The sequence below is a fragment of the Colobus angolensis genome, unplaced genomic scaffold (genome assembly GCF_000951035.1).
Source record: "Colobus angolensis palliatus isolate OR3802 unplaced genomic scaffold, Cang.pa_1.0 Scaffold372, whole genome shotgun sequence".
NCBI classification, from domain to species: domain Eukaryota; kingdom Metazoa; phylum Chordata; class Mammalia; order Primates; family Cercopithecidae; genus Colobus; species Colobus angolensis.
The window spans coordinates 1319035-1340871 of NW_012117066.1; the positions used below are offsets into that span (position 1 = coordinate 1319035).

The 21837-nt window shown below is 43.1% G+C and overlaps 1 protein-coding gene across 1 annotated transcript in view; it reads right to left on the bottom strand.

Moving 5' to 3' along the window:
* Window positions 1–21837, bottom strand: part of PARP6 (poly (ADP-ribose) polymerase family, member 6) — a 31768-nt gene that overhangs the window by 6014 nt on the left and 3917 nt on the right. The window contains exons 3-20 of the mRNA XM_011953820.1: window positions 20747–20936; window positions 20017–20094; window positions 19184–19278; window positions 18692–18752; window positions 18360–18450; window positions 17837–17903; window positions 14826–14975; window positions 13749–13959; window positions 12568–12621; window positions 10701–10796; window positions 10021–10113; window positions 9133–9258; window positions 7509–7574; window positions 6493–6560; window positions 4277–4325; window positions 3908–4020; window positions 3079–3151; window positions 2303–2372 (exon numbers count right to left, since the gene is read on the bottom strand). Of these exons, the coding sequence (XP_011809210.1) occupies window positions 2303–2372; window positions 3079–3151; window positions 3908–4020; window positions 4277–4325; window positions 6493–6560; window positions 7509–7574; window positions 9133–9258; window positions 10021–10113; window positions 10701–10796; window positions 12568–12621; window positions 13749–13959; window positions 14826–14975; window positions 17837–17903; window positions 18360–18450; window positions 18692–18752; window positions 19184–19278; window positions 20017–20094; window positions 20747–20749 (1564 nt within the window). The 5' untranslated portion in view covers window positions 20750–20936. The remainder of the gene's footprint in view (window positions 1–2302; window positions 2373–3078; window positions 3152–3907; window positions 4021–4276; window positions 4326–6492; window positions 6561–7508; window positions 7575–9132; window positions 9259–10020; window positions 10114–10700; window positions 10797–12567; window positions 12622–13748; window positions 13960–14825; window positions 14976–17836; window positions 17904–18359; window positions 18451–18691; window positions 18753–19183; window positions 19279–20016; window positions 20095–20746; window positions 20937–21837) is intronic.

Sequence of the window (21837 nt, forward strand, 5' to 3'; positions counted from 1 at the left end):
TATCAGACTCCTGACCTCAGGTGATCTGCCCGTCTTGGCCTCCCAAAGTGCTGGGATTATAGGCATGAGCCACCGTGCTCAGCCAAAAAATACATTTTTATTACTAATCTTTTGTGGTTGTATGTGCTGCAAATGTCTTCTGTCAGTTTGTAGCCTGTCTTTTCACTTTCTTTAGGGTGTCTTCTGAAGAGTGTAAGTTTTAAATTTTTTTCTTTTTTGAGACAGGGTCTCACTCTACTGCCTAAGCTAGAGTGCAGTGGCATGATCACTGGTTGAGGCTCACTGCAGCCTCAACCTCCTGGGCTCAGTGATCTTCCTACCTCAGCCTTCTGACTAGCTAGAACTTACAAGCACATGCCGCCAGACCTGGTTATTTTTATTTTTTGCAGAGATGGGGTATTGCCATGTTGCCCAGGCTGGTCTTGAACTCCTGAGGTCAAGCAATCCTCCCACGTCAGCCTCTCAAAGTGTTGGGATTCCATGTGTGAGCCACTGTGCCCAGCCAGAAGTTTTTAATTTTAATACAGTCAAATTCACCAATCTTTTATGATTTGTAATTCCATTTTTTCTATTCTCTGGAAGACTTTGGATAAAACTAAAATAATTTGTTCCTTGAAAGTTTAAGATTAATTTGTAAAACTATCTGGGCTTGGTGAGGTTTCTTGTGTGTGTGGAAATTTTTAAACAATTTCTATTTCTCTTATAGTATTATGACTATACAGGCTATTTCTTGTCAGATTTGTTATCTTTTTCTAGGAATTTATCCATTTTATCAAAGTTTTAAAATTATTAGCATAGTGTAGAGAACTCTCTTATTACCTTTTCATTTTTTATTTTTTTTAGGCAGTCTCGCTTTGTTGCCTAGGCTGGAGTGCACTGGTTTGATATTGGCCGACTGCAGCCTGCCTCCCGGGTTCAAGCGATTCTCCTGCCTCAGCCCCTCGAGTAGCTGGGATTATATTATAGGCCCATGCCACCAGGCCTAGGTAATTTTTGTATTTTTAGTAGAGATAGGATTTCACCATGTTGGCCAGGCTGGACTTGAACACCTGATCTCAAGTGATCTGCCCACGTCAGCCTCCCAAAGTACTGGGATTACAGGCATGAGACACCATGCCCCGCCTTATTACCTTTTTAAATTCTGCTGTATCTACAGTTGTACTGTTTTTCTTGGTCATTATATTATTTAATTGTGTCCTTTTTCTTCTTATCTAACCAGGGTTTATCGGTTCGGTTAGTTCTTTGAAATCATCTTTGGACTTTTTTGGTACTATCTATTGTACCTATTTTTATTTCACAGGTATTAGTTCTTACCTGTATTATCTCCTTTCTTCTATTTTGTTTGGTTTATTCTGTCGTTAGAGATGTTTTTAGGCCTCTGATTTTGGCACTTTCTTTTTTCTTTTTTTTTTTGCGATGGGGTCTCCCTCTGTCAACCAGGCCGGTGTGCAGTGGCGTGATCTCAGCTCACTGCAACCTCCGCCTCCTGGGTTCAAGCGATTCTCCTGCCTCAGCCTCCTGATGGCACTACATTTTCTGATCTTTGTAACAGTTACAAATTACTAAAGGATATCAAGTAATAATCTATGAAGAATCTAGCACAATCCCCTTCATGTGGTGAACATGCAACTACATGGTGGCTATACCTTGTACAGAGACTATATCAAAAAAGCACAAAAGCAGACTAAAAAGGAACTAAGACATGAGCCAGGAAGACTGAGAGAACTCTAAATCAGATTCCTTTTCTGAGCTGCACTGATCTCCTGATTAGAATCTGGACTTCATTTTTAGAATAAAATGCTTTATCTTGCATTCAATGTAACTAATATGTGTATGATTATAGACAGTTTAAATTTTAAAAGACGGTTGAGAGAGAGAAGAACAATGTCTCTAGAAATATAAGCCAATGGAAAGGACTCAAGCCTTCAGGCCTTTGGATGTTTTCACATGTAAATTTACAAGCACAAGTATACACAAACACAATCTATAATTGCCAATACCAAACATGTGTTCTACAAAAAACCTTATTATGTCCCTGTTATTCCTCCACCCATTCCCAGGGCCAAGCCCCTGCTATGAATAAAACCATCATTGTTAACAGTAACTGGCCTCACCTTGTAAAGAATCTAAATTTCTAATAACAAAATGTAGAGAGAGGGAGAGACAATATGTATCCATGATCGGGAAGAGAGCTGACACAGACCAAGTATCCATAATGACGGAGGAACAGACAGGACAAATCATGTACTCACAAATGGATGCAATGTAAAAAGAGTCAAGGTGGCCAGGGAGTATTTCTTACCTGAGTATCCAAAGGAAATACTGGAGATGGGGCTCAGGTAGATGCCTTTGCCATAGGCTGCTCCATGCAGCTTGCAGGGAAACACCAGGATGAGTAATATGAGCCTGGGCCCTCCCATGGCTATTTATTAGGCAGCTGCAAGGCTTATCCAGCCCTCTGTCCCTCCTTCTACCTTCTCATTCAAGTAACCCTAAGCACCTATTCTTGGAAAGCCAACTGGCTGAAAAGTGGATGCAGGTTAACCCGCTTGCCTATGAAATACCACCTACTGATGCACTGGAGAGTGGGAAATGGTAGAACCACTGACTCAGTCCCTCAGCATTCATTTTCCTGTCTCCAGGCCTTGGTACATATGCAGATTCCAAAAAAGAGGAACTACAGAACAGGGAGCCAGAAGGAGAGCCAATACACACTCCCTGGAGTCTCTCTGGGCATAGAAACAAGTCTCCCATATCTACTCCTTGGATGAATAGCCATATAAATTGAAAAGCTCTAATATATTAATTCATCACAGTGGCTACAATAAGCAATTCCACATTCCTGCTTACAGGTACATTCCCATTCTCCAAATCACCAAAAAAACGCAGCCTGAGGTCAAATACACAACAGCCACGTTCTCTATTCACACAGTTCTAACTTCCGCTCTAGGGAACTCCACAAGACAGGTTAGGCTTGAGGACACTGAGGCAAGAACAGCTCACTCTACAGCAGCCTTCCACAAAACTGAGTAGGGAAGGCAGCAGGCAGAAATAAATGGGAAAGGGGCACAGCCTCACCTGCAGTTTGGTGTAGGATGCATTGACCAGCCCATTGCGTAGGATCGAATGCCAGTTCTCAATGTGGGACCCACTGTAAGGCAGGGTAGAATACATGTCTCCTTATGATATGAGGTTCCCAGGAACACTCCCAAGACTGCCATGCCCACCCATTCTCACCCACACAGGACAAGAAGATGGACAGGTACACCTAGTGATGGACATACGCATGGATACGGTCACAGGCACACAAGATGTATGTGTGTGGTTAAACTCTACGTCTCTATTTCCAGTCCCATCCTCTCTTCTGTGCTTCAGCTACTCCCATCCTAAATCCTCAACTGCTGGTTCAGTATTTTCATTTGCCTATTCTCCTGACATTTCCAATTCAATAAATTCATCTGAAAATCAACAAATCTATTGCTGACCCCAAATATGGCTTCCAGTTCTGACTTCATGTTCTATTTTAAGAAAAGGGTACTTCCACTCTCTATAAGTTCCCTTTAATACCTCTCTTTCTTTCTCTTTCCCTCCTCTCACAATTAGATATAAATTGTGGATTTTTCCATCAAAGTAGCTTTCAGATCTATTCTCTCCAATCTATTTCTTCAGCCACATCTTTTCACATGTAAATGTCATTTTTCCTCAGCTACATCATAAATAGTTTGAGAATAAAGATCACATTATATGTACCTTTTTGTCCTCTATAGCACCTACCACAATAGCATTTAATAAGTATCTGCTGACTGGTTGATGGACACATGTAACACAAACCCATATCTCAAGGGCATCCTTCTCGCTCATCCCCGCCCCCTTGCCACCCCCACTGCCCAGCCCCCAGCCTCCTCACTGGAAGGCAAAGGTGCTGCCATAGAGCTTCTTGGCGGTCCGGAACCGAGCCTCCTTGGCAGGAGGGCTGCTCAGCAGGAGGAACTGGTGTGAGGTGTGCATGAACTTCAGCTGCTGCCCAGGGTGGGGGTGGAATAAGGAAAACAGAGCAGAAATCGAGATCAGGGAGGGAAGGGTTGGGGATAGGGAAAAAGGGTTGGGGATAGGCTTGCATTAACCCCACACAAGGGAAATATGCTAAGGCCCAAAGACTAAGTTGATGGACAGAGCAAAGTAGGCAGATCTAGGACCAATATGATTAGCTGGCTTACAGCCCCTCCCTGCCCCTCACCAGAAATTTAAAGCATTTAGAGGGAGAACGGTCACTTACCCTGCTGAGAGGTAGTTTGACAATGTGTGACCTGTTGCTAGAGATGATCCTGGGAAGAAACAGAAAAAAATAAAAAGGATAGAATTATGTATTTAAGCTATCCTTCCTGAACAAGTAGTCTTCCTCTGCCCTCCGGAGAATAAGCATTCCTGGGCTGTCCAAATTGTGTGAAATGTCAAGGTCACTATCTAGATATTCCTGTGGGTGATAATGATAATGCTTATGAATAAAAAAGTAAAAAGGAAGCTACTAACCAGACACGAGCTAATTATTGGGGAATTAAACAATGGATGAAAAAAATAAAGGGGTGGGAGGAGGGCTGCTACAAGTAGAGAGTAAAAAGGGTAGAACAAAAGGAAGAGCACAGAGGTCACCTACAAAAAAAGAAAAGAAAACACAGAAAGAAGAGGTCTGAATTAGAATGGTGACAACTTATACCCGGGATTTAGACTCAGATTCAGCCATCCTTCCTGAGCTCAAGAGAAAACCTGAAAGCTCTCAGGAATGGGGAAATATGGAGAAAAAGGTACTGCCTAGGCTGGAAAAAGAAACAGAACAAACTAGAATGAACTTCCTTAGGAGTCAAGGACAAACTAAGCTCTATACAGGCTGAATACAGAAGACAGAAGAGAACAGACATAAAACATTGAGGGCTCAGCAAGAGAGCGCTATCTCCCAGGTGGATACAGTTTGTTGTTGTCTTTGTTTTTTGTGGCTCATCTATGTACTTGTGATGCCACCCCAGATGGTCTACGCCTAGTTATTCCTCAGGCGAAGAGGGAGAAAGCTGTTGCACTGAGGAAGTACTGAAGGCTGACTAGGAAGAGGGAGGCAAACTAGAAAGGGAAAGCTGTCAGGAAAACAACAGAAATAGAGATCAGGAAGGGAAGGCAGCAGGGACCGTCAAAATCTTGGATAGGAGAAGAGCACAGCAATAGTGCCTCAAGGCTCTGGACATTCTCTATCATCAAGGAGGCCCAGAGACAGGGCAAGGGGATAGCAGGAGGAGACAGACCTCTCTGGATGCACAGAAAACTTAGTTGAAATTAACAGTGTTAATTCCTACATGCAAAGGACACAAAAACCTACTGATGGCCACTATAGTTAGTAACAATGTGTCATATTCTTGAAAATCACTGTGATAGTAGATTTTAAGTGTTCTCACCACAAAAAATACATACATGAGGTAATGCATATGCTTATTAGCTCTACTGAACCACTTTGCAATGTATACATATTTCCAAACATCATGTTATACACAATATATGTAATTTTCTTTTCTTTTTTTTTTTTTTTTTGAGATGGAGTTTTGCTTTTGTTGCCCAGGCTGGAGTGTAATGACACAATCTCGGCTCACAGCAACCTCCGCCTCCCAGGTTCAAGCAATTCTCCTGTCTCAGCCTCCCGAGTAGCTGGGACTACAGGCATGGGCCGCCATGCCCGGCTAATTTCGTATTTTTAGTAGACGGGGTTTCTCCATCTTGGTCAGGTTGGTCTCGAACTTCCAACCTCAGGTGATCCGCCCGCCTCGGCCTCCCAAAGTGTTGGGATCACAGGTGTGAGCCACCGCGCCCGGCCCTATAATTTCTATATGTCAATTTAAAAAATAAATTTAACAAACCAAAAAGGAAAACAAACAACAAAACCTATTGCAAAACATGGAACACCTAAAGAGAACTTGAAAAATCATGTCAGCCGCACATCGTGGCTCATGGCTATAATCCCAGCTACTTTGGGAAGTCAATCGGGAGGATCACTTGAGCCCAAGAGTTCAAGACTGGCTTGGGCAACACAGACTCCGTCTCTATTAAAATAAAAAAATTAGCTGGGTGTGGTGGCCCATGCCTGTGGTCCCAGCTACTGGGGAGGCTGAGGTGATCACTTGAGCACTGAAGGGCAAGGCTACAGTGAACCGTGATCGCACCACTGCACTCTAGCCTGGGCAACAGAGTGAGACCCTATCTCAAAAAAAAAAATTAAAATAAGATTAAAAATAATTTTTTTAAAAGAAAAATCATGTCAGAATTTGTGGGCTTTTTGTAGGATGTATTATTTTCAAGGCAAGGTATATCAACAAATTCCAAGAAAAAGCAGCCATTATTGCCTATAACCTTGGGAAGGATGTTGAAATCACCACTAAAAGAAGGTACAGGTTCCATGTCCAATAACTCCCTCCCTCCCCGTAACCCAAGAAGGATGAGCCATTCTATCCATACCACTGCAGGAGAGGATGGGCCAGGGGATCCAACTTGTCCATCTGTTTCTTGATTTCCAAATATGAGCCCTGTAAGACAACGGCCATAACATTATCTCCCCGAGAGGTGGGAGCCTACCTGCTTTCTGCTTTTCACAGAGTGACTATTAGGGTCCAGGGCAAGGTAGGCAACAAAGGCCACATAGAGGAAAAAGGAGATAGGGTTCCCACCCTCAAGGAGCCCCAGTCAGGCTGGGAAGACTCATAAATAAATATGAAAATGACTGAAGATGCTTACAAAACAACATGCAGGTGGGTCTCCCTCATTTTATGCAATTCCTACAGCCCTAAAAAGTTGATTGTAAATCAAAAAATAAATAAAATCAATGTCCCAGGAAGATTAGGCTAAGGAATCCTGTGGTAAATCTTTAAATAAAGCAAAGCGTCCTGATCCTGACAAGTAAATCATTCCTCCTAGGTGTATCTTATGTATAAATCTCAACTATGATATACAGGATTTGCTGAGAAGAGGCCCACCTGTAAATGAGTACAAATGAATGTCTATTCATGCAGAGATTGCAGACGAGGGGTGGGGAAGTCTGGTGAGGGACAGCCTTGAGTCAAAGGATGGTCACCGCTCCATGTGGCTGCCCCACCCCTAGAAGGATAGAAGATGTAGGCCCCTGTGTCTAGTTCCTTACCTCCAAGCCCCCCTCCTCCTCACCCTCCCAACCCTGGGCAGAGGTCTTTCCTTCACTTAACTCCCTAAGAATTATGGCAAAACATTAAATATGAACAACTTGTAAAGGAATTAACAGCAAAGGTAAAGATTGAGACACAAAGACTAAAGAGAATAAAGAGGAGTAACAGAGCTAACAAAACAGAGAACAAGAATTGTGAAGGTTAAAGAGGAAAGACTAAAAAAAAATACAGTGAGTAGCATCTCTAAATCTTCATCCCACTCCCACAAATTACAAACAGAATAGGACACTTGAACTGGGCAGGCAGAGGAGAGGGGACAGAGAGAAGGCAGAATACCTGGGTCATCTCCCGAATGGACATCACACTATCCAGAGCTTTCTGAAGGCGCTCATAATTCTTCTTCTGTGGGGAATCAATGGGAAGAGAAGAACCAGATAAAGAAAAGTGGAGGAAAGTAAGATGTGATGAAAAGGGGCTAGATGTACAAAAAAAGTCTAGGCCCAAGGAAACAACAGTGTGTCATGGAAAGAACATTAATGGTCAGACAGTTCTGGGGTCACATGTTTACCAGCTGGGAGTAATAGGGTAAGTTATTTGGCCTCTTAGAATCTTTAGCATCCCTTTATGCAAATGAAGATAACAACTATCACTCCCATAGAGATGTTCTGAGGATTAAATAACATATATAAAGAACTCTGTATAGTGATGACAGTAATAGTGAGGTACTATGCTGGGTACTTCCGACGGTTAATTTTGTGTGTCAACTTGACTGGGTGTGTTTGTGAGGGTGTTTCTGGTTGAATAACATTTGAATCAGCAGACTGAGTAAAGCAAATTGTCCTCCCTAATGTGGAAAGGCTTTATCCAATCAGTCGATGACCTGAATAGAACAAAAAGGCTGACTCCTCTGCCCCACTCCGCCATGAGTTTGTAGAGTTTGTAGTTACTCCTCCTGCCTAATTGCTTGAGTTGGATTATCAGTCTTCTCCAGTCTTTGGATTTGAACTAAAAAAAAATTGGCTCTTCTTGGATATTGAGCCTTCAGGCTTTCAGACTAGAACATACACCATTGGCTCTGATTTTTCGGGTTTTGTTTTGTTTGTTTTTTTGAGGCAGAGTCTCGCTCTGTCACCCAGGCTGGAGTGCAGTGGTGTGATCTTGGCTCACTGCAACCTCTGCCTCCCAGGTTCAAGCAATTCTCATGCCTCGGCCTCCCAAGTAGCTGAGATTACAGACGCCTACCAACATGCCTGGCTAATTTTTGGTATTTTCAGTAGAGACGGGGTTTCACCTTGTTGGCCAGGCTGGTCTTTAACTCCTCACTCAATTGATCCGCCCGCCTTGGCCTCCTGAAGTGCTAGGATTACAGGCAGAAGCCACTGTGCCCAGCCCACTCTCTGATTTTCAAGCCTTGGGACTGGGACTAGAACTGTACCACTGGCTCTCCTGGGTCTGCAGCTTGCTAACTGTAGACTTCTCAGCCTCCATAATCATGTGAGGCAATTCCTTATAATAAATCTCTTTCTCCTCTCTCTCTATATATCTCCTATTGGCTCCATTTCTCTGGAAAACCCTAAAACAGCACTTTACATATATTACTTCTCATTTTTATAATGATCTGCAAAATAAATATTATCCCTTTTTACAAGATAAGGAGATTGAAGTTTAGAAAGGTTAAGTGACTTGCCTAATACCCTTCAACTGGGGACTAGCAGAACCTCAAATGGAATCCAGGTCTGTCTGGCTCTGAAAGCCCTTCTTCCCTATCATAATGTAACTAGTATTAATTCTTCTCCTCTTTCTGTGTCAAACGTGGCTATTTACTGAAACAGCTAAACCACAGAGTTTAAGAGTTCCGTCCCTTATTCCAAGCCCTGTATATACCAGAATGTCAGCCTATAGTCTCCCTCTATCTTTTACCATTTCTATTCCTTAGCCCTGAGTTTCTCAAGTAACATACCTTAGGGTTAAAGGCCAGAGTCTTGGGATCAGTGGGGTCCACCACAGAAGGATAAGGCTCAAAGATGATGCTCTTTCTAGGGGACTCTAAAGCTGCCCTACACATGGCCACCAGCAGATCCACCACCTTAGGGGAAAGGAAAAAAAGGGAGCAGAAGCTAAATGATTTCTCAGTATTGGGAGTCACAGAGTATCCAGTATTTCTCTCTGATGTTCTTTTAAAAAGCAAGTATGTTTAAGCTTTTTAAAATAGAAAATACAAGCTCATAAAAATTCAAGTAATACCAAAGTAATTAAAGAAACGATAAAAAAACCATCTTCCTGCCCTTAAACTAATCTCATTCTTCACAGGTAAGAACTAGTGAGTTTGATGTATATCCTTCCAGATAATTTTCCTATGGAAATATTTTCTTTTCTTTCTCTCTCATTCTTTTTTAAAGAGACTAGGGCTCACTCTGTTACCCAGGCTGGAGTGCAGTGGCGTGATTATGGCCCACTGCAGCCTCGACCTCCTGAGCTCAAGCCATCCTCCCATCTCAGCCTCCCAAAGCACTGGGATTACAGGTGTGAGCCACTGTGCTTGGCCCATTATTTTCTTACGTGGAAAGTTTTACTACGTATACTGTTGTATTTGCTTTTTTATATAACTATGTTAAAATTTTCTGTCCATAAATAATACCTATATAGTATGTCTACTCTAAGGACATCCCATAATTTAACTGGTGCCCCTACAGATGGGGTTGTATCCATTTTTTATTTTACAAACAATACGACAGTGGATATCTTATATCCAAAAGCATTTTTGGAAGTTAAATTCCAAGAATGAAATAGTTGGGTTCCTCTGTCTTTCTTGATCCCAATTCCCCAACCACGTTTCCCTCCCCCATACCTCTGCTCCGGTGGCCACCTCCTCTGCAGCTCCGGACATGACGCCCAGTGTGTAGAAGGAGAAGACACATAGTTCACGAGTACAGACAGCTGGCTGAAAGGATATATTAAACAGATGGTGGTGGGATGGGGTGTGCAATAAGGTGTAGGCAGAGACGGACAGTCCTGCCCTCAGACAACTCTAAAACAGGGTAGGAATTTGAGGCCCTCTATATCAGGAGAAAACTACCAATAAAGTCTTAATTAAAATGCCTTACTGATAAGTTTGGGAGTTAACACTGTCTCCACTATGAAGCCTTCCCTGATCTTTCTATGATGTCAGATGCTCTCTCACCTGATTTTTAACAATGCTAATATCTCTTCTATAAACTTAATACACACTGTGATTTGTCTGTCTCCCATCTGGACTTAGAGTCCTTGAGGACAGCATCATATCCAATCATCTTGGTTAATATCTGATCTCCATTTTTAAATGTCAGGTGGACTCTATCCTAAATATTCTCATATCCTCATCTCTCTAAACAGTACTGCTGAGATTTGTTTTCTAAGAAAAATCAACGATTTCTAGAGTATCAGGGTGTACAGACAGAATTTTACCTTGACCACAGACCAAGGAAGAAGGAAATAAAGGAGTGAAGGGGACCTGGTTAAGGAAGAGGGTCATAGAGTAGGGACCTATACCTTCAGCATAGATCCATTTTGGAAGACATGCTGCTCATCACACACTACACAGTACTCATTCAATGTTGGAATCCTCTGCTCCGCATACTTCATGATCTGGGAAGAGAACAGATTCTAAGCCTTTTGGAAGTACTGGCACACACAGATATGGGAAATAATTTCAGCTTTTTTTTCCAGCTACCCTCCATCCTCCCAGCCCCATGCCTGAGGTAGGATATATTCTTAGGCTGTGTACTTAAACTGATGACCTGACTGCAAAGCGAAGACTGTATGGTATAGCAAAAATAAGACCATGATGTTTGATTGAGAAGACCTGGGTTAACTTCCTACTTCTAATACTTAATGGCATATATAACTTTAAGCAAGTCAATTAACCTGAGCCTTGGTTTCTTCGTTTATACAGCAGAGCGTTATTCACCTCATGGGGTATTGCAAGAAATGAGATGATAGCCATGAAAGCATTTTAAAAATATAAAATGGGTGTTAATCAAACTATTAAAAGTACTTGTAATTATAGGCTGTCCCTCTGGGATAGGAGAGCATTCAATCCATAATTAGATGGCAGAAGGTCCTGAGAAGCCATTTCAACTACCTAGAACAATTAGCCAGTCCACTGGTAGTCAAAACTACAGACAATTCTGTACTGGGAAGATAGCAAAATCCAGAGCTAATGTAACAATATCCTGAAGTGTTTTTCTGTTTGTTTGTTTTGTGACACCTTGTCTTAACATAGCTTTCGTGCATAAATCAAGTTGTTCCCATTTCACATGATTTTAGGCCGGTAATGGGACATGCAAGAGACTTTATTCATTTAATGCAGATTTACTGAATGCCCATTATGTACCCAGCTCTGTGAAAGGTCTTCTTGATTATGAAATACAGGTTGTTTTCTCAGAAGCTAAGCTTCAATAGGAGAGATGTGGCATGTTTATAAACTAGTAACAATTCAAGGCAGCCCATAGTATGTGACACACAGGTGCCATACAAAACAAACAAAAAAAAAATCTTAACAGTTCAGTGAGGGGAGACATCACTTCTAGTTAATGCATTGGAGTAATGGCAATTTTATGGAAAAGGTGCCATCTGACTCTTGATGGCAATGGGAAGATACAAGGAATGACATGAACAAAGGTAACAGAGATGCAAAAGTGAAAGCATGCCCAGGGAATAAAGAGATTTTAAAAAGCAAATGACCAGTAGTAGCTAAGCAGTGAAAGGGGTCTGTGAAGAATACTAAAAATCACTTGAGCAAGGGCTATTGCGAATCATTAGGGAAATGAGTGTCAATCTCACTCTGATCTCATGTCATATGAGTCTCAACACTCACACTTCAAACTGGCAGTGCCTCATTGGCACTTGATCATAAGTGGTTAAGTGTTGTCTTTCTAGTAATGCTGTCAGTTTCCTGATGGGAACTATGCCTTCTTTCTTTCTTTTTTTTTTTTTTTTTTGAGACGGAGTCTCGCTCTGTCGCCCAGGCTGGAGTGCAGTGGCGCGATCTCGGCTCACTGCAAGCTCCGCCTCCCGGGTTTACGCCATTCTCCTGTCTCAGCCTCCCCAGTAGCTGGGACTACAGGCGCCCGCCATCTCGCCCGGCTATTTTTTTGTATTTTTTAGTAGAGACGGGGTTTCACCGTGTTAACCAGGATGGTCTCGATCTGCTGACCTCGTGATCCACCCATCTCGGCCTCCCAAAGTGCTGGGATTACAGGCTTGAGCCACCGCGCCCGGCCTCTTTCTTTCTACCATTAGTTTTGGAAGCAAAGCAATTCAGGAAGTATTTGATTGGGGAGCTGGGAGGTGTTAGGAGACCAAATGGGTCAGACAACAAGAAAGGGATTTGGAGTGACGATTTTGACTTGATTACCTGAACGAGGAATCCATACTCCAGAGTGGGAATGTTCTTGCAGTGACCACTGACCTGGTGAGAGTAAAAAGACAGACCCCATGAACCTCCTATGAAGCTGGGGCCTAGACAGACCTGACTCTTGCCCATCACCTAGGACTCTCCTAAAGCAGCTAAACCCTAGCTCAGAATCCCAAAGCTGGCAAGGAGACTTTTAGACATTTTTGCCAAAGGTGCTGGAAAAGGGCTCGCCTATTCCTTAACCCTCCTTCAAAGTAGGTGGAATAGGTTAGTACAGGAGCTACAGTTAACTACAATCCTACTCACAAACTAATACAATCATACATGACTTCTCCTTGAGATTCCCATCTCCAGACTCTCTGCTTCATGGTCTATCAGAGAAGTTTGCCAGACAGTTTAGACATAAGTTTTCTACTGTTAAAAAATGAGTTCTGGCCGGGCGCGGTGGCTCAAGCCTGTAATCCCAGCACTTTGGGAGGCCGAGACGGGCGGATCACGGGGTCAGGAGATCGAGACCATCCTGGCTAACATGGTGAAACCCCGTCTCTACTAAAAAAATACAAAAAAACTAGCCGGGCGAGGTGGCGGGCGCCTGTATTCCCAGCTACTCGGGAGGCTGAGGCAGGAGAATGGCGTGAACCCGGGAGGCGGAACTTGCAGTGAGCTGAGATCCGGCCACTGCACTCCAGCCTGGGCGACAGAGCGAGACTCCGTCTCAAAAAAAAAAAAAAAAAAGAGTTCTAGCTGGGAGTGGTGGCTCATGCCTGTAATCCCAGCACTTTGGGAGGCGAAGGCAGGTGGATCACTTGAGCTCAGGAGTTCGATTACCCTGGCCAACATGGCAAAAGCCCATCTCGACAAAAATATGAAAAATTAGCCAGTTGTGGCATGCGACTATAGTCCCAGCTACTCAACAGGCTGAGGTAGGAGGATCATTTGAGCCTTGGAGGCAGAGACTGTAGTGAGCAGAGATTACCACTGCCCTCCAGCCTGGATGACAGAGTGAGACCCTGTCTCAAAAAAAAAGAAGTGTTCCATTCTATTCACTCATGGTACCTACTTAGGTTTGATTTATGATGCCTAGACAACCATACCCCCACCCCATTTTGAGAAAACTACACTCCCACATTTCCGTTCCCACCCTCCTGATAGCCAAGTCAAACCCTCTCCAGCCCATGTACCAAAGGAGAGGTCCGTGCTGGGGGAGGGAGGCCCACGTGCTGAGGGCACAGGAGACCTGCCTGGGGGCTGGGAGGGTAGCCAAACACCTCCACTTTGGGGTTCTTCATGGTACAGGAGATGGAACGGTTCATGAGGCGCCCAACCCGAAGCTCTGGTACACCTAGTTTGCCTTTCAACATGGAATCCTGTATGATAGGGAAACTGGGAGACCTCGAGAGAGAGAGAGAGAAAAGAGAAGTGATAAAACTGGGGATTTCGTAGGAGCCCTACAGGGTACTGGAGATAAGTGGGCCCTAAGCCAAAAGTTCTAAACCAAAGAAAGACAAGCTCACATCTGAGGAAAGTTGCATTGTATCTTAAACACTATTAAATAAACAAGTAGATCACACATATGAATTTAAATTTTTATGTCATCATCTGTGGGTTCTTCACATTGGGACACTGAGGGTGGCCAGACACAGAGCATAGGTTATTATGTTTCTAAGCCAAATATGGAATAATCCCTTGGAAAGGCTGCCTGTTTTTCTTACTGAGAGAGAGAGAGAAAAACAGAGAGAGAGAGAGAGATTAAGTGTTAAACACTGTGCTAGGCAAAAAGTAGCTGCATCCCAAAGGGCCTAATACTGACTATCTGACTGTCAGCAATGATTCCTGGGAAGCTACAAATCTGGGTTTGTGTCTGCCTTGGGAAAATGTAGACCTGGGGTCAAAGAATGGAGCAATATTTATTTCCAGCAGCTAGCAAGGAATTACTGCCTGTTCTCTGACACTTTCCTCTTAGGATGGGGAAACGGATCAGGGCAAAAGAAAAGAAAGATGGAAGATTCAGCCTACATTTCTCCAAATACATATCACGAGCTAGGTATTCTGTTTTACATAAAGGATTAGGTATTAACATTGGGTAAGGAGTAGAAAGGTAAGGACACATGGGGAACAGGACCGTGTGAGTGGTGTCAGTAGTTAAAGAGACAGAATTCAGGGAAGAGAGGGGACAGAAAAGTTTATGTAATCAAGAAGGTGGGGGGTGGGGGCTATCACAAGGTGTTTACAGATGATCAGCTTTAGGGAGCACTTACTTGGGGATGGGTGAAAAGATGCTGAGGCCAGCTCGGAACTTCTTGATAGTACCACTTGCCTTGAACCAACTGTGCCTCTTCTCCTGCTGGGTCTTCAAGAAATCGTTGCTCAGATGTTTCCATTGTTGAGATGTAAACATACCCAGGATCCTGAGGGATCAAAAAGAATGAGCTTAGGCAAGATGAGGCAGGGTCAAGAAGTAAGGACTAAGAGAGGCAAATAATCTAAAATTCAGACCCAGGGACTACAGAACTAGTTGTGGCAGGGGAATGTATATCTGAAGACCCCTTAAAATGACCTTAGTAAATAAAAAAATCACCACCCCAGAGCACCTCTTTACCCTAGAGGGTACCTATCCTAATGGACCAGAAAAATTCTGAGATGCTTTGCCTTTAGAGGCAGATTTCAAAGGTGAGTCTTCAAAGGCTGCAAACCTTGAAATCTATTGCCAAGAATGACTATACTGTCGACAGGGAAACAGAAGTGGTAGGATGGAGGTGAGTACCACTTTGTTCCTTGTGAGTCATGAAGAAAGGGAGTAGGGACATCAGGGTACTGACATTGAAAAATTATATTCCCAAATTTATGGTTTCCAATTTGAGCTATGCCCTTAGCTAGATTTGTCAATCCTTTCACTTGTCCTTGATCAGTTTTCTCTAGCATTACTCTAAGGTATTGTTCTAAATCCTTATTACCTTCTTTAAGTTACTAACTTCATCTACAACCAATAACCTCTCTTCTTCCTTAAACCATCAGATATCAGTTCCCTTAATTTTCCAACCCTACTATAAAATCTATTTATATTTCCACCCTACCTCGATCCCTCCATTTTCTGGAGGTTAAGGTGACCCTTCTACCTAAGATCAGTCCTTCGATTTGTGCTCTAGATCTCAGCCCTGACTTGCCTTTTTAGGGACCTTGATGTGTCAATCATTCCCCTTTCCTCTCAGTTCCTTTCCCAAAGTCAACAAAAAATGTCAACTTTCTGTACCTTGGTCTAGTTAATCTCTCCCTGTTGCCTTCCCATCCCCACCCAAATTTCTCAACCAATACTCATTGTTTCTATGTTGTTGCCAACCACTCACCTCTCAACTTTCTGTACTCTGGTTCCTACCTGCATCACTAAAATTGTTCTCATCCTGATGCTAAATCCAATGGAAACTCCCAGGTTCTTCCCTTATCTTCTCTGGCATCTGGCCCTCCTTGCAGAACCTGCCCTCCTTTGTCTTCTGTGCCACCTTTCTCTTCCTATATTACTCTGACCTACCTGCAGTGTTTCTTCTTCCTCTGCCTACCGTGCTGTTTCTTCGGGATTTTGTCTGACTGTTTAAGGGTATTTTGTCCTTGATCCTATCTTCTTTTCCCATTATCATGCCCTCCTTTGGCAATCTCATATTCACTGGCTGTAATTTCTTCCCACGTGCACTGATGCATATCTTCAACCCTAACTTCTCCGGTAAGTAGCAAACTGACATATACTCCGGTAAGTAGCAAACTGACATTTCGGATAAGCATCTCCACCTGCACATCCGAAAGTTATCTTTAAATAACATGTCAAAAATTGAACTAATTACCTATCCTCAACCTACAAAACTGCTCCCTTCTCATATCCCTATTTACATTGGTGGTATCACAATTTACTCACACATCTAGGTTGGAAACTGAAACGTATTTTCCACTATTCTTTAGCCCTTATGGCTATATTCAATACATCTAAACCAGTCTTCAAGTCTTACTGATTTTATACCTCACAAATCTTTCTAGTCTGTCTCTCATCTCGATTCTCACCTATAATCACACTTTAGCTCAGGCCTTTAGCATCTCTTGTCTTGACTTTTACAAAAGCACCCTACTACACTAGTTCTGGTCTCTTGTCTTATCCCCTCCTACCCATTTTGTACAATGCTATCAGAATGGTTTTTAAAAATTAATCTGACCACGTCATTTCTTTGCCTAAACCCTTCAATGTTCACACTGCCTACAGGATAAAAGTCCAAGACCCTAACATGAACCCTTCCCTATTCTCTGGCTTTGGCTCCTACACCCCCAGCTTGTATTTTACCAGCAATATTTAACTACCTGAAGCTCCCTACACACATACTGCTTTATGTGACTAAGCCCCTGCAAATGGTATGCACCCCCAGAATCTGTCTACATGGACAACTCTTACCCATCTTTGAAAATTACTAATCATTGGCTGGGTGCAGTGGCTCACACCTATAATCCCAGCACTTTGGGAGGCTGAGGCAGGCGGATCACTTGAGGCCAGGAGTTCGGGACTAACCTGGCCAACATGGAGAAACCCCATCTCTACTAAAAATACAAAACTTAGCCAGGCATGGTGACGGGTGCCTGTAATCCCAGATACTTAGGAGGCTGAGGCACAAGAATCACTCGAACTCTGGAGGCAGAAGTTGTAGTAAGCCAAGATCATGCCACTGCACTCCAGCCTGGGTGAAAGCAAGACTCTGTCTCAAAAAAAAAAAAAGGAAATTATTAATCATCACCCTTTCAACAGACAGAGTCTCTCTTCAGTGTCCTTTCTAAATCTTACATATTCACCTGTATTAGAATATGTATCCAGTGGACTCTATTTGAAACTTCACTGAGAGTAGAAAATATGCTTCATTTCTTTGTATACCAAATACTTAGCTTAATGCTCAACACACTCAATAAACTAAAATTAAATCCCTAGAGACTTACTCTGAAGAAACCACTAGAGAAATATGAATAGCATGACTCTGATTCCAGGGTAGTAAAAATGCTAAGTAGTGATGAGCCTCTTTTACCTCTAGAAAGTCTCAGGTTCTGACACCCAAGAACCATACACTCTCTCTCCACAACCTTAAATCTGGCTCCCTAAATTTATTTTAGCTTTTCCTGGGCATATTTCAGAAAGACATTTTTAGAAGGAGGTATTCCATCCAAGGCTCTGCCTGTCCATCCATATATTTCTATCTCTCTTTCCTTCCTTCACATGTCCATGACCAGGAAAGACCAAAGTTCTTACTTTTTCAACTGAAGACCCAGCCCAAATCCTTCCTTATTTGATGGCTGGAAAACCTCAATTGATGGTTCTGCAAAGAGAAAAGAAGGCTACTAGTAAGTATGTATCTCTTGACTTCCTGGAGTCCAAAGCTCAGTGGAAGAGCTTCTGTAAATTCTAAAGATCATAGCTGCCGGGTACTCTAAACAATAATGGTGGAAGAAAAAAAACATCTGAAGCAGAAGGCATATTCTAGAAGCTGTCATATGAATCTGAAATATCCTCAGTAGGATGTTAAGAAGAGGAGAAAGAAATTTTATCTTGGAACCAGAAAAAACAATGTCATTAGGCAAGAAGGCCTTTAGGGAATGGTTATCAGGTGACAGGGGATGAAGACACCAATTACACGGGACTAAAAAGCCCCTACCGATAGCCTGCAGATTGAGCCCAAGAACCTTGTTCCTAATTTTTTTCTACCTTAGTTAACTTAGGGCTTTGGATGAGACCACACTCAGACCACCCACTTGCCCAAAGTCACTGCCTTTACCTGGTCCATCTAGGTACTGGGAGAGAGAAAATCGCAGCCTCAACACAATAGGTTCTGTCCGAAGGACCTTCCAGGCTGTAGAGACTTCCTCCTAAAAGAAGAAGGGAAATAGTTTCCAGTTTAGCAACATAGAGGAATGGATCTGAAATTTCCCCTATATGACACACACATGCACATGACAGTACACACCACTGTCTGCTGATGGTCTAGGAAAGACAAAGATGAAGAATATATGCTCCAAATACAGCACTCGGGAACAAGACTCCTGGCCTACATGACAAATTCCACAAGTCCAGCTAGACATGTTGTTGGCAGGTACTAGCCCCACTTACATCGAGGAAGCTGATGTTGATGTGGAGGTCAATGTCCACGTCATCAATAGTTCCATATTCTCTATAGAGATACAGGTGACAACAGGTGAGACTCATCAAGGGAGAAAGAAGGGAATAGAAACTGAGGTGGAAAGAGAACTGAGCCTGGGGACAGTAGAAAGGGAAAAGTGGACAACAGTTTTGTACCTAGGGTCTTAGCTACAGCCTTACACCACTTACATGATCAGTGTCTTCTCCCAGGCCAAAAGCATTTCTTACCTGAAAGGTGAGACTACTGGCCCAGAGGGGTCTAGGATAAGAGGGAATTCCTAAATAAAGTGGCCTTACTTCTCTACTCTCTACTGTCAGCCAAGCTCATTTATTCTGAGCATTTTCTATCATTAAGTTCATAATTTATCCCACTATCATACGATAAAAAGAAAAACCTCTAGCCTTTTAACAACTCAGAAAGAAGTGACTTGCTCCCCTGCCACCCCTGAAGCAGAGTCCCACCTGATGGATACAGAGTTCTCACTGTAGATCTCCTTCACGGCTTCAATGTCTGCATCAAGCTGTGGGTGTCGATACAGGTCAGCTGCACAGCTCCCCTGAGATAGCAGCAAAAATGGTGGTGGAGAGAGGTGGAAAAAGACAAGGGAAAGAGAGAGATGATAATAAAAAGAATATGAAGAGACACCAGGAACAGGAGAAATCAGACAGCAATATAAGGGAAGTGAAAGCCACTTATGTGAAGAGGTTCTCAGTGGTGACCCTATCAAGGGATTTCATTAACAGAGGTCTGCATTTCATCACGACTTTAAAAAGGTTCAGCATACCAAAAGTAGGCTTTTGCTTGGAGTTCACTTCCTTAAATCTCCAGCTTTTCCTCTCAGACCTTGACCAGGATACCTTCTATGACAACTCAGCACAGGCTGAAGTTACAGGTTTCCTACGATTGGTTCTATGTGAAGAGCATTCTGAGAGTCTGGGTATCTCTGCTCAGGGCTGTGCCTGGCTAGTGATGGCATTAAGCAATCGCTGGCAGAGTAATCTTTTAAGATGTGACCCTAATGAATGAAACTACCCCCACTGGCTAGTGTTAAGAGTAAGAAAATAATTATGTCTAATTAAGAACATATGGGTAGTCTCCACATACAGAGGACGTAGTTTACTCCAAAGAAAGAGCAAGGGCACGGGATCAGCTCTGACAAGACCATGCTCAGACCACACCAACATTATAACCTCATCTCATCTGTGCTCCAGAACCTCTTTCACTCCTGATGTATCCAAAGAGCAGCACACAACTAGACCATCCAACATGGGGGTCTTGGGAGATGGAACCTCACCTGAACTCCATAGAGAAACTCCTCTGATTCATTATCTCCCTCCGAGTCGTCATCATTCCAGAACTGGCCTTTGATGTCCTAGTGATGAGAAATAAGGATATCATGCTTTGTTGGGTCCCTATTATCCCATGGAAGCGGGTGGGATGATATGATGGGGAACAGATTCCCACAAAGATTGGGAAAAGACAGAATAACTGAAGCCCTGATCCCTTTACACCTTTCACCTCACCCTTTGGGAGAGTCTCAGTCTCTCTCTGATATGATCATATCCATAGACTAGCTCTTAGTGGGACAGAGGAAAACATCTAGGAAATTTTGGCCTTCTGAAGTCTCGGTATGATGATTGAGAGGCTCTGGTAGCCAGTAGGAGAGAAATGCAAATAACTTCAATGTCAAGGTTGATTCCTAAGCATATCTAGGTTCCAGTATAAGCTGGCCTCTTCCAGGATCATTACCTAAGACAGTTCCCAAGCATACCTAAGCTCTCGCCTCATTATTTTCTTTCTATCCTTTAAAGTACTTAACTCTCCTCTCTCTCCCCAAGAAAACCCACCTACACAAACACACCAAGTAATACTGTTTCTGTGCCCCTTCCCTTTCCTTTAACTTCAAATAGCCACTCTATCTTCCACAAGGGTAGAAGGGAAAATACCAAGAAAGGGTGAGATCTGCACTTTGTCTCCTCTACCCTTTGAACAATCAGTTGGAGAGGTGGGCAGTCAGTTCTCACCATTGGGTCAGTGGGTCACACACACTCTCAGGTCAGTGCTAGGCAGCACCCCTCCATACCACCAGCCGAACCAAGGTCAACGAAATCGGCATTTAGGAGACCACAAAAGGAGGGAAGGTAGGGCACAACGTCAGGGACAACTGGAGATCTGTTGGGATGGCTGCTGCTGTGGTGGTAACAAGTCACTGTCCTGTGGAAAGTAGAAAACAATGGGTTTCATCACCATTTAATAGCTGGGTGGTATATATACAGGCACACATATTTATGAATACGCTTTTCTTTTGAGACGGAGTTTCGCTCTTGTCACCTAGGCTGGAGTGCAATGGCATGATTTTGGCTCACTGCAACCTTCACCTCCAGGGTTCAAGCAATTCTCATGCCTCAGTCTCCCAAGTAGCTAGGATTACAGGTGCCCGCCGCCATGCATAGCTAATTTTAATATTTTCAGTAGAGATGGGGTTTCACCATGTTGGCCAGGCTGGTCTCGAACTCCTGACCTCAGCTGATCTACCAGCCTCGGCCTTCCAAATTGCTGGGAATACAGGCGTGAGCCATTGCACCCGGCCATTAATACACTTTTATTATACATATAGATACTTGCATATAAAAAGACATGCTTGTATGCATATACATGCACACTTGCACATGTAGTTCTTTATAGATAATGAAACACAAAAGCACTATATACAAGATACTGCTATTCTACTTAAACTGGAGAGCTGGGATTAGAGCAAGACCTTGCTCTAGCTCATAATGTTACAACTCCTAAAGCCAAAAGTGATGGTGGCAGGACAAGATGCTTTTGTTTACTCTGTCAGTTAATTCTTCAAAGTACCAACTCACACCAGAGTTAAGATTCAGAATCGGATTATTTCTAGACTCTTTATTCTTAGTTATTTCTCCATATTGAGCCATTATCTCTCTTTAAACATCAGTATTACTAGCTATTATATGGCAATGATAGCTAACTTAAAAAGTCCTCAACGGCCGGGTGCAGTGGCTCACGCCTGTAATCCCAACACTTTGGGAGGCCAAGGTGGGTGGATCACCTGAGGTCAGGAGTTCAAGACCAGCCTGACCAATGTGGTGAA